Source organism: Sciurus carolinensis, chromosome 9 (assembly GCF_902686445.1).
Source record: "Sciurus carolinensis chromosome 9, mSciCar1.2, whole genome shotgun sequence".
Taxonomy (NCBI): domain Eukaryota; kingdom Metazoa; phylum Chordata; class Mammalia; order Rodentia; family Sciuridae; genus Sciurus; species Sciurus carolinensis.
Window position 1 is genome coordinate 133,218,850 of NC_062221.1, and position 15,313 is coordinate 133,234,162.

Here is a 15,313-nt window from a genome sequence, read left to right on the forward strand (position 1 = left end):
CTCCTGGGCTGAAGCGACCCTCCCACCTCAGCCTCAGTCTCCCGGGAGTAGCTGGGATTCCAGGCATGTGCCACTGCACCTGGTGGTTTTGAAACTCTTTAAAAAATAATTTAAGTGTCAAAGTAAGTTCTCTGATCACAATGGAATTAAGTTAGAAATCATCAACAGCAAGATAGCTGGGAAATCCTGGAAGAGTTGGAAATTTAAAATTAGTAATAAAAAAAAAAACACTTCTAAATACTGTTGGTGAAAGAGCATATCAGTGGTAAATTGGAAAGTATTTTGAGCTGACCAGAATTGAAAACAGCATGTTCAGTATGTGTGGGATTCCACTAAATAGTACTTTAAGGGAAATACATAGTTAAGACTCCCGGTATTCTCCAATCAACTGTCTCAGCTTCCACTATAAGAGACTGAAGAACAAATAAAACCCAACTGAGCAGATAAAAAAGGAAGTAAAGAGCAGATTAGAAATCAACATAATCAGAAAAAAAATGGAGAAAAAAGATCAATAAAACCAAAAGGTGGTTCCTTGAAGGGGGTAAAATAAAAGCTAAACTTCAAGCCAGACGATGAGAGACAAGAAGAAAGAAGAGCCAGGAATGGCAGTGTGCACCTGTTCTCCCTGCTACTCCAGAGGATCACCTGAGTCAGCAGGAAGGGACCAGTGTAGTAGGCAACATAGTGAGACCCCTCTCTAAACAAACAAACAAACAAAAACTTTTGTTTCAATAAAATCAAACTGGAAGAAAAACTTGAATGTTCTGAAAACAGGGTTCCAACTAATCTTCAGGAAGAAAAGAATGCTACACTGGGTTGAGGCACCTTAGACCAGCAGGCACCCACCTTCCTGACCTCAGGTGTTGGCTTTATAAGGGGGTGGAGTCAGGGTAACAGGAACCAGGCAGTTTGGCCAGCAGGGCATGGGAAAAGTTGAGTCACAATGAGATCACCGTCTTCCCCAAATCTCGAAGTCACCAATCAAACAGGCTGGGGTTACACTGAAGAAGATGGGTGGGGCTCTCATTGCACGCCCAGACCCTGCCACGTCTTTAATTTTGTCTGTGGGTGCACAGATCTCACTGCGAGCGGAAACGCAGATGGATCTAGATCTATTTGGAGAAGTATCTGTAGAGATATATCCTCCTCCTACTAAAGCTGAAGGCAGATTCCCGACATCATAGAAATATGTTAGGGTTACATAAAGCATTCCTATAAAGGATCGGGCACACGGTAGACATGCTCTCCCACGTGGGAGCGCACAGGGGCGCACGGAGCCGGGCAGCCGGCCACACCTGTCTACTCACAGAACCCGTCTTCGGATGGTTGTCTGCAGAAGCAGTTACTATGTCTAAGTGTTTTCATTGCACGTTAGGCAAAAGCGAACATTTGCATTTTGCAATGGATAATGGGCTCACGCCCAAGAAAATTACTCAGCACTTGTTTGTCTGCCTTTGGAGTTCTCCCGAAATAGTTGCTTTGGTCCAACTGCTAAGAACACATCGCCACCCGTGTTGCTCAGAGGAAAGTGCGTCTCGCGATCGCCCCTCATTTCAGAGCGGGGATCAAAACCCCAGCGCGGGGAGGAGGCGGACCCGCGAGCTGGGGCGTTACGAAACCTTCGGGATCAGACGGCCCCTCCTCAGAGGGGAGGGACCGACGCCGGGGGCCTTGTTCTCTAGGAGTCGTAGCACTGGATCCCAGAACTTAGATCCGAGTGGCTGCTCGGGCCCTGGCCCGGCTCCGCAGCGCGCACCCGGGGTGGTCCGCTGACAGGTCAGCTCTCCACGCAGGTGTCCCGCGCTGCCCCGCGCCATGTCGTCCTGCAGCCGCGTGGCGCTGGTCACCGGAGCCAACAAGGGCATCGGCTTCGCCATCACGCGCGACCTGTGCCGGCAGTTCTCGGGGGACGTGGTGCTCACCGCGCGCGACGAGGCGCGGGGCCGGGCAGCGGTGCAGCAGCTGCAGGCGGAGGGCCTGAGCCCGCGCTTCCACCAGCTGGACATCGACGACCTGCAGAGCATCCGCGCCCTGCGCGACTTCCTGCGCAGGGAGTATGGGGGACTCAACGTGCTGGTCAACAACGCAGGCATCGCCTTTACGAGTAGGTACGGGGCTCGGAGGGAGGACTCGCCGCGGCGCTCCGAGGGTGCGGGCAGCAAGTCGCGAGCGTCCCCACCTTCCACTTGAGGGATTCGGGAGGGCGGCGCCAGCCCCTGGGGATGCGCTCAGCTGCCGCCTTGCAAGGCCGTCTTTCGCCTTCCCGGGTCGGGAGCGCAGGCGGGCCCAGGCGCCCGACACCGCGCGCCCTGCCTGCCCTGGGGCCCGCCAGCCTGTGCAGGCCCGTGCGCCGCCCAAGGCCCTCCCAGAACTTTCAGCTGAGGCTGTTTGTAGGAAAACCGGCCTCCCGGGAGGGAGCCACGCCTCAGCAGCTCATCAGCTCTCTGTCCACGGCCAAGAACCATTTCCTCTGCCAAGGGTCTCCAAAATCACTTTTGGTTTTCGCTTTCCCCTGTGAAACAAGGGCGCATTCATAGATGCCAGGAGACATCTGCTCAGGACAGGAAATGAGTCGCTAAGACACAATTAGCGCGCACTTGCACATTAGTGGATTTCATAGTTTGTTTAATGGAGAGCTTTGATAGGCTCTGGCCAAAGGGAAGCGAGCCCTGGTTTCCGCCCCCGGGGAGCCAGTGTTGGTTATCAGTGTGGCTTTTAAGAAGCATCTTCCTTGAGGGGGGAAAAAAAGCAAAGAAATTGTTTATTCAAGCAGTTTCTCAATGAAGAAAGTTACTGAGTTGCCGTGATCCTGGAGTCTAGAGAAACAGGCCAGCTCCGCTTACAACCGAGCAGGGAAGAGGAAAAGAACCGATTGTGCAGAAGTCGCTCTGTGTTCCGCCCTAGGCACTCTATTATTGTTATTGTTATTATTATTACTATTACTATTATTATTATTAGTTGTAGATGAACACCATAGATTTATTTTATTTATTTAATTTTATATGGTGCTATGGGTGGAACCCAGCGTCTCACGCTTGATAGGCAAGCGCTCTACCACTGAGCTACCTCCCCAGCCCCAGCGCTCACTCTAGCTCTGGCTTGGGACCCAAGGCTTCCTCTCACCAGCACCTCCTACTCAGCCAGTGGACTTTAGGGAACTGCTGAACCAGGAATTGACAGCCTCCGGAGTGACTGCAGCCATTGGCCAGAGATTGGCGGATAAAGGCCGCCTTCCTAGACAAGAGTTGGAAGATCCTGTGTGGGTCATAACCTGCAGACACTCAGGCCTCACACGTGCTGAATCAAAATCTGCATTTTAGGGCTGGGGAGATAGCTCAGTTGGTAGAGTGCTTGCCTTGCAAGCATAAGGCCCTGGGTTCGATCCCCAGCACCACCAAAAAAAAAAAAAAAAAAAAAAAAAATCTGCATTTTAACACAAACCCCAGGTTCTCCTGTGACTTTCAAGTTTAAGAAGCAGCCGCAGACCAGGGGTCTGGAACTGGGGCGGGAAGCCCAGCAGCTGTAGCAGTACCCATGAGAAAATCCCCGGGTGTGACCCAGAAAGCTGTTTTTACAGGCCCTGCAAGGGATTCCCATGCACACTAAAGTTTGAGAACCAACCACTAGAGGTTTAAAAAAGTTTGTTTTTCCTTTAATTAATTGTTATGCAATAGGATCCACTTTCTCATGAGCTTGTGTATAGGGGGGTGACTTTCTCTTTGTTTCTCTGTCTTTTTGAAAGTGGATGATCCGACACCCTTCGACATTCAAGCTGAGATGACCCTGAAGACAAACTTTTTTGCTACTAGAAACGTCTGCACTGAATTACTTCCCATAATGAAGCCTCATGGTAAGTCCAGCAGGTGGACTGTTAGGTGTGTCCCTCAGGAAAGAGTGGCTGACCCCAAGAATCACCCAGGGCTGCTATTTCTTCCTTCCTTCCTTCCTTTCTTTCTTTTCGGTGGTGCTGGGAATAGAACCAAGAGCTTCATGCATGCTGGCAAACTCTCTATCACTGGGCTACATTCCCGGGCTCTGCTGTTTCTTTGTGAGGGGTGGGGGATGGGGGTGTAGAAAATTGTCCTATTTTCTCAAGTGTCTGGCTCCTCACTTGAATATTTCAGCTATAGTTCTCAAATATATGTATGACAGACCACAGTGCCCTTGGGATCCAGATTATGATCTTCAACCCTCGCTGACAATGTCACAAGTCCCCAAAGGTTCTCCTCCCTGAGATCAGGCCCACACCTGGCTTGTCTGGGGATCTGGGGAATGGTATCTGTTCTGGCATTATGACTTTCCCTGTATTCCTTTCTTAATCCCAACTTTAGGATAAGATTGAGACAATCTGAAAGCTTTTTCTTTATTAGAAAATACATTGTTGCCTAGTGCAGTGGTGCCCACCTGTAATCCCAGCAGCTTGAGAGGGTGAGGCAGGAGGACTACGAGTTCAAAACCAGCCTCAGGAACTTAGCAAGACCCTAAGCAACTCAGTGAGACCCTGTCTCTAATAAAATACAAAAAAGGGCTGGGGATGTGGCTCAGTGGTTGAGTGCCCCTAAATTCAATCCCCGGTACCAAAACAAACAAACAAACAAACAACATTACCCACACCCCCAAGTATTGAATGAATACATTTGTTACTTTCCCACAAATATTTATTGAGTGCCTCCCATATCCAAGGCATCATCCTGGGTGCTGGGGATGCAGTGGTGAGTCTCCTGGCTGGGGACCATCTCGTCCATGGAGCTCAGAGCCCAGTGGAGGAGACAGATATTAACCGTGAGTCAGATGTGTAAGTGACAACCACGCTGGCTGGCTTTCCCCCAGCTGAAGGTTTACCTCCCTGAGGATTTTCTTTCTGAAGAAGTTAGCTGTGATTCTGAGGAAGAACTCTGTGATTTATTAGAAATGTGATTTTTAAATAGGGTTTAAATCTAAGCAGGCACATGGAGGGAGGTGCAGTCCTCCACCCACCCACTCTTGCTCTCAAGCTCCACAGGGATCAATTTTCTCTATCAGTTTCTTAATGGACTGGGATCATAGAAAGCCTGCAGACAGAGTTGTAGGTGCTGGTCGTGGGAAGCCTTTGGTCCAGGTGCATGGAGCTGGTGAGTGTGCAGATGCAAGGAGATGGAGTTTATAAATACAAACCTAAGTGCATAAAAGTGCACATTTTCAAAACTCCCATGTTTTACACAAAAGGTGAAGTTTAGCACAGTATTGGCCACCTTGCTTTTTGTTTTTTGTTTTAAAATGGGATCCTGCTACATTTCCCAGGTTGACCCAGTATTCTGGGCTCAGGTGATCCACCTGCCTCAGTCTGCCAAGTAGCTGGGCCTAAAGGCCCATACCAACACACTTAATGTGATCTTTCTTTCTTTTCACTTTCCACATCTGGGGCTCTTCCCAGATTAGAACAGAAAGTTTTCTCATTCTTTTTAATGACTGTGTAATATTCCACCGCAGGACTATCTTTTACCAAGCTATCAGGAAGTCTTTTCCCTGCTGAATTTTATAGTCATAGAATTCAAGAGCTGAAAGTACTGATGGAGCCTTGTGTTGCTTCACCTCCACTTAACAGAGAGGAGAGTTGAGGCCAAAAAAGCTGAACACACACATGTAGCCATGGATCTGGAAAGTCTCCTACTTTCTTGACTTCACTATGCAATCAAATTAGGATAATTTGTCCTCGTGAAATAGTAATTAGGGTGTCAAATGATTATAAACCAAGCCATTCTAAGATAAGACTTTGAGGAGAGTGGGATTTGAGAATTAAAACAGCAGTTGAATCTCTATCTTTAGTCAGTTCTTTAACATTACTTTCCAAAGTGGGAGTCTCTGCTTTACAACATGATAATATTTGTGATTTTTTAGTAAACCTCGTGTTTACTGAGCATCGTTGCTTCTTAATTCCTTTTTGTTCAGCTCTAAAATATTACTTTAAAAAAGTCTTTAGTTTGCTTATTTTGTTGGATTCTGAGTAAACAGGCTTAGCAACCTTTGAGCCACTAGAGGGAGCTACTTGCCCACTCTTTCTAAAATGAGGCTGCAGGTGTTTCAGGACCAGTAGGATCACCTGACCCTCAGATGGAGTGTCCTTAGGATTGGACCCATTCTGTTGACTAGGTTCCCCTTGTCGCTCTATCCCACCTCTCTTGGAGCTATGCCCTCGGATCAAGGAGGACACCTCTCCTGCGGAAGGATCCGCATTTCCAGGAAGGCTTGGAGTATCTGCTTTGTGGCTTTTTTTCTTCCTTCCCCTGTAAACGTCACTCCCTGAGCAGCGAAGGGATGGAGAACAATGCTGTATAGAAAGCAGTGGAGAATTCATCACCCATGTAGCATCTTGCCCAAAATAATGAAGTAAATGTAGTCAGACCAGTCCAAATTGGGGGAAATCCTACAAAATAATGAACCGGAGTCCTCAAAAGAAAGCTCATTACCAACTAATCTAGATGAAAGTGGACTAAAGAGATATATGGTGGCTGCATGCAATCCCAAGTCCCACATTGGATTTTGGATTAAGACAAACAACAACTATAAAGCAGCATTATCGGAATGACTGGGGACATTTGAACATGCACGTCACTGGAGCTAACAAGGTCATACAATAGTGCCGTGCTTCTGGTGGGGAAGGCCCATTACCACATAGTGGGCCCCTGTACCTTCTGGTTTTAAGGTGGGGATTCAACAGCTACAGAAGGAGAATATTTGCAAATTGTAAAAAAAAAAAAAAAATTGCATCTATATTTGACTGTAGATGTTTTCTTCTTGTCATTATTCCCCAACAGTACAGAGATTTACAGTGTTGACATGGTGTTGAGGTGGTGGATAAGCTGGAGACCATTTAAAGTCTCTGAGAGGACTGCTTTAGTTCTCTGCAAATGCCGTGACATTTTGTAGTTGGGATTTGAGCATCTGCAGACTTGGTATTCCCGGGGTCCTGAAACCAATCCCACACCAACTGAACCACTTGAATACTAAAATATTTGAGGAGAGAGTTTACAATTTCTGCAACTTGGAGAAAAGGAGGGAGGGAGAAAGCAATGGTGGCAAAATGTTAATCATTGTGAACTTGGGTGAAGTGTATGTGTGAGCTTTTACTGAACTCTCTGCAACTTCTCATTAGTTTTCAAGTTTTTCAAAATTTAGGAAAGAAGTACATATCACCATTGAAAGCGAGAAAGGGAAAGAGAGACTGAAGAATCACACATACCTGTAGGATGAGTGAGGTGTTGGTTTTCAAGGAGAGACAGAGGGTATCTCCATAAACAGGACCCTTGAAGACAGCCAACAGAATGTACACCCCTCATCGTGCATCTGGGGTGAATGCCACCTAATGTAGAAAATGTGAATTCAGAACAACATGTAAGAAAATAACTCCCAAGTTGGGCATGATGGCACATGCCTGTAACTCCAACCCCTCAGGAGGCTGAAACAGAAGGATCACAAGTTTGAGGCCAACCTCAGCAATTTAGTGAGACTCTCAGCAACTTAGCAAGACCATGTCTAAAACAAAAATTGAAAAAGATTGGGGACGTAGCTGAATGGTAAAACACCCCTGGGCTCAATCCCCAGTTAAAGGAAAAGAACTGCCCCCAAATTGGTGTCTTTTCTTTTCTTTTCTTTTTTATTTATTGGGTACTGGAACTTGAACCCAGAGGCACTTAACTACTGAGCTGCATCCTCAGCCCTTTTATATATTTTATTTAAGGACAAGGTTCTCACTGAGTTGCTTAGGGCCTCTCTAAGTTGCTGAGGCTGGTTTTGAATTGCAGTCCCCCGAGCAGCTGGGATTATAGTCGTGCACCACCACACCTGACTGGTAGGTTTTGATGGTAGATAAAATGTGCAAATGCATGCTGGCTGGTTTGGGGGTTTCCAGCCGTCCTTCAGATTGTCGTCTGTGTGCTGGCGTGCATATATGCTTTCACAGGGAAACTGTCTCGTTAGTAGTCGTGAACTATTCTCGGCATGAATATTAATTCATATTAGTTTAACGAATCATAACACATTATTACTAACCGGAAACTAACGATCAGAACCAGGATGAAGAATAAACCTGCTCCACTTGTGGATGTGCCTGGCGCTAAGGACATTCCCTGATGTAGCTTGATCCTGGTGTAGGCACCCAGGGGTAGAGGTGGCTACCCGGGGCCCTAGGAATGTGACATCCTAGGGAATGGAGAGCCGAGTCCTCAGGATGAGGGTGCCATCCCTCAGAAGCAGGCGCGGGCAGTACGTGCGTCAACAGAGGCTGTTTATAAAAGTGCCCAGTGAATCTGCTGCAGATGACAGGTGTGCCCAGCTCCTGGAGAATCGCTGCAGAAGGGAAACCCTGTTCTTCTTTTCCTACCTGTTTACTGGAGATCCCAGCACCTGGCACACAATGGCACACTCAGTAAAGAGCTGAATAAGTGGATGATGGAAGTTAAAACTCATATTTAAAATGATCAACTAGGGGCTGGAGTTGTGTCTCAGTGGCAGAGCACTTGCCTGGCATGTGTGAGGCCCTGGGTTTGATACTCAATACCACATATTAATAAATAAAAATAAAAGATCCATTGACAACTAAAAAAAATTTTTTTTAAAAATGACCAACTTTGGAATTTTAACATAGCTCATGAATGCTCTCATACAGTAACTTTTTTAAAAATTATCTTTTAATTTTTTACAGACTGCATTTTGATTCATTGTACCCTGTTCTTGATGGAGCTGTGTTCTTTCTTCCCCTTGGGAAAACGGGAGCCAAAATAAATGTTTCACACCTGCCTCCTCTTTGCTCCGCCCACACCAGATTTCCTGCCCAGCGTCTCTGTTCGATGTTTTTCAGCCTTAAACCCGCACGGTGCGGGCCGAGCCGCTTTGTGACGGGCTTCCGCTGTCTGTTCCTCTGTTCCAGGGAGAGTGGTGAACATCAGCAGCTCACAGGGCTCCAGAGCCCTCGAGCACTGCAGCGAGGACCTGCAGGAGAAGTTCCGGTGCGACACCCTCACCGAGGGGGACCTGGTGGACCTCATGAAAAAGTTTGTGGAGGACACGAGAAACGAGGTGCACGAGAGGGAAGGCTGGCCCAGCTCAGCCTATGGGGTGTCCAAGTTGGGGGTCACGGTCTTATCGAGAATCCTGGCCCGGCGGCTGGATGAGAAGAGGAAAGCCGACCGGATTCTGCTCAACGCCTGCTGCCCTGGACGGCTGCAGGCAGACGTGGAGGGGGACCGGGGCTGCAGGACTGCGGAGGAGGCGGCCGAGACGCCCGTCTACTTGGCCCTCCTGCCTCCAGATGCCACTGAGCCGCAAGGCCAGCTGGTCCGTGACAAGGTCGTGCAGAACTGGTGAACCTCTGCTTCCTGGCTCGATGTTTAATAAATGTTGGTGGGAGGAATGAGTGAATTCGGATGTGGTGGGATTCTGTTTCTGTCATTGAGAAGAAACGTCCACTCGGATCTCCCTGGGACACAGGTGTCCAGTTCCAGACCCTGGAGCCGGGCCATTTTGCCATGCCCACACTCTTTAGCCTGAGAGAAAAGGACGCATTAGCGGGCATCTGATTGCACTGGGGACGGTTAAATCACATGGCTGCTTCCCACCCCAGGGTTTCTGATCCCCAAGGCCTGGGACAGACCCAAATTTACATTTTTAACAAGTTTCCAGGTAACGCTGCTGCCGCCAATCCTGGGACAGCAGTCAGAGAACCCACGGGGTAGTGGTCTTAGAGTCGGACTTGGCCAGTTTCCAGGCCCTACCTCGCCGTTGCTAGTTTGTTGATTCTGTAAGCCAGGGTGTATCCTGTGTCCTTAGCTCTGCAAACTTCCTGTGTATCTCATTCTGTCTTGCTGTATTTGAGTTTATACAACAAAACTCTGTTAAAAGACAAAATCACAAAAGATTTGAAGATCTGAATTGGCTTTTATTTACAATTCTCGAGTAGGACAGCACCTCATTCCATAGAATAGCAAGTGTTCCGATGAGCTGAGCACAAGAGGTTGGTTTTATGGGTGGAAAGGGCCAAGGGAGGCAAGGACAGAATGAGAAACAGATGGGTCATTTCAAAGTTAATTTTCTTGTAAAGGTTAGAGAGGAGAGAACTTAGGTGCACCTGTTAAACCTGGGTTGTTTGGAGATTTGGCTATCATCTCTCTCCCGATTTTCTTAGCTTTGGCCTGGTGAGGTGGAACTTTAGCATGAGCAACTCCATCTGGTTTGGTCTGTTAGGTCTAGTGCTTAGCCCTAACCAGTGACCTCCTGTACATCTCATTTAAGAAGGAAAACTTGAGGGACTTGGGAGAAAGGTCTTGTTTCGTTGGGATGTGATTTCCTCCATACTGGGTTTGAGCTAGGGGGGCTGAGCCACTGAGCTAGATCACCAGTTCTTTTTATTTCTATTTTGAGATAGGCCCTTGCTAAGTTGCTGAGGCTGACCTTGAACTTGCGATCCTCCGGCCTCAGCCTCCTGAGCTGCTGGGATTACAGGTGTGCACCCTGCACCTGGCCACACTGGGATTTTAGCTGGGTTTTGGGTCTGCACTCCTGCCCCATCTATCATCCACTCGTGCTTCAGTAACTGCAAATCACCTCCTTCCCCTGCTGACATCCCTCTCTGAGCTACAGCCGAGGGTGATTCTTTGGGTGAATTCCTGAGCCCCATTTATAGTCTCTATGACCAGCGAGTCCACTTGTGAGTCATTGCTTTCAAGTGGGATTGGTTCTGAGACTGGGACTCTGGAATGCTGGTTGTGTATTGTAGAAATAAAACCTGGAGACCAAAGGAGCTTATGAAAGAGGAGAACTTACTGGCAAAGGTTTGTAAGGGAGTTAAGGCTTGAGAAGGAGTGGCTAACCAAAGACGACCCCAACAATTCAACAGGTATGCAATAGAGAGAACACGGGGAGAAACTGCGATTCACTCCCATCACCAAGTTGAAGACAGCTGTTCACAGTGTGAAACAGTGACACGCCCAACTGTCATATTCACGAAGGTCACAGTCACCTCCTGATGTTTCATGTCAGACAAAAGCAATGATGCTATTTCCCTTAAGGAATCAATAAAGTACAGAAATGCTCAAGGCTTTGCTCATTGTGGGGACCAGGGTAAACAAGGTGACCCTGTTATTTCCAGCATATCCCATCGTGCAGGTAGGTATCTATTTTTCTGGAGTCTCCGGCACCTCAAAGTATCAGCTTAACTATCACAACAATCACCTCACTCGTTCCGCCACTTGGGATGCAGAGAAGTCTGAATCCCACCCAGATTGCGTTCCACTTCCTTTGAGTCCATTTTCATTTTGCTGAGTAAATTCAATATCTATTTAGTTCAGGTCGTAGCTGCAAAGACATTTTGATGGTTTTCAACACGTTTCCTGAATATCTTCCATACCCTGGTCTCTCCCTCTGGCCAACCTCCCGAGTCCTGCTGCTGATGGGCAATAGCTGGGGAACCACAGAACTCAGGCCCTGGTGAGTCACAGAAAGTGCACAAGTAAACCACTCCTGGCTTTTATTTCTACTTCCTGTTTGCCTAGCTAATCCCAGCCTGACACTTGGATTAGCAGGTAGCCCACTTAGAGACACGTAATTGTCAGCTGTTGGCCAGATGTCCCATGGGAAGCACTGCAGGGAACCCTCACTGGATGGTCTGCCCAGCACCCTCTGCCCAGAAATCTTCTGCCTCCCGCCTCTTCCTCAAGAGCTGATTGCAGCAGCCAGAAAGTGACTTTGCCCAGCTAGACTCTGTTGACTGCTCCAGGTGTGGGCCCTTCCTCTACAAAGTGGGACCCGCTGGATGGGATCAGAGCTGCTACTGTGAGTGGCAACATCCCACCCCTTATGGTCCAAGGAGCAGAGGGAGCCAGGCTACAGCTAGAGAAGAAGGAGGTCAAACCTCAAAAGAAACTTTTAAAAGTGGCCCAAAGAGAAGCCCACTTCCCACAGTGGTGACCCTTTCCTGGCTTCAGATCATTCCTGAAATTCTGGGTCCTAAGAGATGCTCCAAGATACCCTTTGTTGTGGTTTGGATCTTATATGTCCCCCCAAATCTCCTGTGTTGAAGGCTTGGTCCAACTGAGATAGAAACTTTAGGAGATGGGGTCTAGTAGGAGGATGTGGGTCACTGGGGACAAGTGCTTGAAGGGACCCTGGTCCCTTCCTCTCTCTGCTTCCTGGCCCTCTGACATGGGAGCAGCTCTGCTCTGCCACATGCTCCCCACCAGTTGTTCTTCCTCTCCACAGGTCCAGAGTGCTGAAACCAAGTGACCTCAGACTGAAACCTCTGAACCACGCCAAAATAAATCTTTCCTCTGTTTAAGTTCATTTTTCTCAAGCATTTTATCACAGTGATGGAAAGCTATCTAATACAGCTTTGTCTCCTTAAAATTTCCCTTTTCCTTAACTAGATGGAATTGGATAGGTGCAACTTGTGATCCAAAGGAACTTTGCAAAGAGAACTACAGTAAAATATTTCATGGTATCCTGTAGAGAAAATAATAACTAGGCTTATGATCAAAGGGAAAACAAAATCCTGAAGGGAGAACCCGTGGCACACCAGGCTTTATGTCATCCTGGTACTTTCTCAACATGGTTTTACATAATTCTCACAACAGTCCCTTAAGGTCATTTTTTCAAATGAAGAAATAAAGATTGAGAGAGGCTAATTAATGTATTTAGGATCACAGAGACATGAGTTGCACCTGAACCATATCCAGGACTGTCTTACTGCAAAACTCCTTGGTGCTGGGCAGTCTAGCTTCTGCTATGACTCGAGAGACCACGGGTAAATTTTGGTGTAAAAATTAAGGGACGTAGTTAATCTAAGTGATTTGTAAGCTATCTGGCCATTAGATCCCTAAATGACCCTGGATAAATATTTCAATGGAGAAACGAAGAATGGCTTAAATGCAGTGTATTTTAAATTGGTCAGCAGTGGTCCCTTCTACAACAGCTTTTCTGTGGTACGCTTTTCTAGGTTGATGCTTATGTGGTAAATCCACATACAATACCAGCTTTAGATCCAGCCTTTTGACTTTTCCTTCTACCGAACTGCAAAAGGGATTGTGACAGACTAAAACCCTGAACAGCGATGTCATGTGGAGATGAAATAGGTGATAATGAGTTGGACAAAGGTTTCCTTGTTACTGCAAGTTGACCACAAATTGGGCACAGCATCAAATAGAGACATGCACAAGATTTCTCCTCCACTAAGAGGAACATGGGAGGGCAGCAGGGACAAATGGGAGCATGAATGCTGCTGGGGAGAAGGCCAAGTCCACCGGGAACCTGAGCTTACCATCCAGATGAGTGGAGCAGAATTACTTTATACAACAGGTCTCAAGGGTCACCAATATTTGCACAACACTGAGAATGCATTTAACTGGACAGTGTCTCTAATGGGTGGGTCGACCCCAGCCTGAGAATGTAGTGGGCCCTGGCATACTACATCTTTGCTGTCAAGAGAAGTATTACAGTTCAGATTTAAATTAAAGTTGAAAGGCCCTAATTAGTTTGAATACCGTTAGGCAAGGAAATTGCTCTATTTACAGATCTTAAACATATGAGATAGACTATTAAGTATAACGAGTTGACCCAAGAAAACAGATTTCTCTAAAGAATATTCAGTTCTGTTTCAGTGGTGCTGGGGATTGAACCCAGGGCATCACACATGCTAGGTAAGCACTCTACCGAGGAGCTATACCCCAATTTGGTTCTTAATGTTGTAATGCTTTCTGCCAATCCTGATTATAAATTGAGGAATTTTTAAAGGATTTACAATACTTGAGTGTGTCAAACTTATTTTAAATTAATCCCTCTCACACCTAGAGTTCTTTACTGACAGGTGGCATATCTCCAAGGCATGTATTTATATAAGTGTATTAGGGGAAATTTGTAGATGGTGACTCGGACACAAATGGAGTGGTACTTTCTGTTTTTTTTGTTGTTTCTGGGGACTGAACTCAGGGCACTGAACCACTGACCTACATCCCCAGTCCTATTTTGTATTTTATTTAGAGAAAGGGTCTCACTGAATTGCTTAGCACTTCCCTGTTACTGAGGCTGGCTTTGAACTCATGATCCTCCTGTCTCAGCCTCCAAAGACCCTGGGATTATAGGAATGCAACACCTCCGGCTTCTTTCTCTTTTTGATGTTGAATACAAAATGGTTCTTTCATCTCTGTTTGTTCAGAACTGCAGTGAGTGTGGATAGGACTTGAAGACCTAAAAAAAAACAAATCTCATTTGCCAGTTTTTTTTCTTTTCTTTTTGTCTGCCATTTTGTAAAAACAAAGCTTATCATGTCTTTATTAGGAAATCAATTTTCATAAAATTCACCTTTTTTATTCCCTGCTAACTGTGGCTCAACCCTTTCATTCTCCTCTGCTTCTATTTAAGACCTGTCCTAAGACTGATTATGAGAGGATTTAAGTATGGGACTCTTGGATGTGACAAAAGGAGATGGAATCGAATCAGCAGCCTGGCTAGGCCAGAGATCCAGCATCCCAAACTATTAAAATATTCCTGATGTTTTGGAAGAGGTGATAGATCCACTTTGGAATTTGGTACAAACTATACACCCTTACCCAGAAACATACGTGTAACACAAAGCGTCCTACACAATTTCCAAAGGTCAGTGGACTTTCTCCTCTCCCCAAGCTCGTTCATGGACTACCTAGCCTTAGTGAAACCCAAACCGGATCCAAAAATTCCTACGGGCCTCTCAGGGGTTAAAAGGGGAGCGGCCACAACAGAAATTACAACCTTAATCAACAGGTGGCAGTGTTTTGATTGGCTGGGAGCCCCAGCTGGGGCAATCAGGATAGGGCCAATGGCCCGGCCAGCTAGGATGACTCCCTTGACCTCACTTGGTGCTTCCAGCTCTGCAGCTGCCAGGCCAGGTGGGGCGGGTCACCCAGGAAGTGGTGAGGATTCGTCCGGAAATATTAATGCTACATAGAGTGGACATCAAGTCCTCTTTCTTGAGCTGGAGCCCCCAAGAAGGGGTCATTCCAAGAAGTGACCACTTCCCCTGACAGCTAGGGAAAGAGAGGGCCTCGGGCGGGGTGGGGGAACACGCCTTAACGAGGTACCGCAAGCCTTCTGCGCCTTGAGCACGGAAGGGTTCATTCTGCCTCCTCCCCGAGGGAGGTTAGGGGGTAGCCCTGAAGGAAAGGATGGAATGAGCCAGGGCATGTCCCCCGCTCGGGCCCTACGGTTATCCTAGTCTGCAACTCCAACGCCCTTCCGAGGGTCGAAGGCAGATAGACGACTCGGAGCAGGAACTGACCGATGCCCCTTCCCTTCGGTTGGGTCGGAAAAGCTC

General features: G+C 47.2%; 1 protein-coding gene across 1 annotated transcript; it reads left to right on the forward strand.

The window, feature by feature from the left end:
* Positions 1–1,474: 1,474 nt before the first annotated feature.
* Positions 1,475–11,046, forward strand: LOC124992953 (carbonyl reductase [NADPH] 3). Its single transcript, XM_047564360.1, has 3 exons — positions 1,475–2,104; positions 3,743–3,850; positions 8,906–11,046. The coding sequence occupies exons 1-3, from the start codon at positions 1,816–1,818 to the stop codon at positions 9,340–9,342; spliced, it is 834 nt and encodes a 277-aa protein (XP_047420316.1). The 5' UTR covers positions 1,475–1,815; the 3' UTR covers positions 9,343–11,046.
* The last annotated feature ends 4,267 nt before the right edge of the window (positions 11,047–15,313 follow it).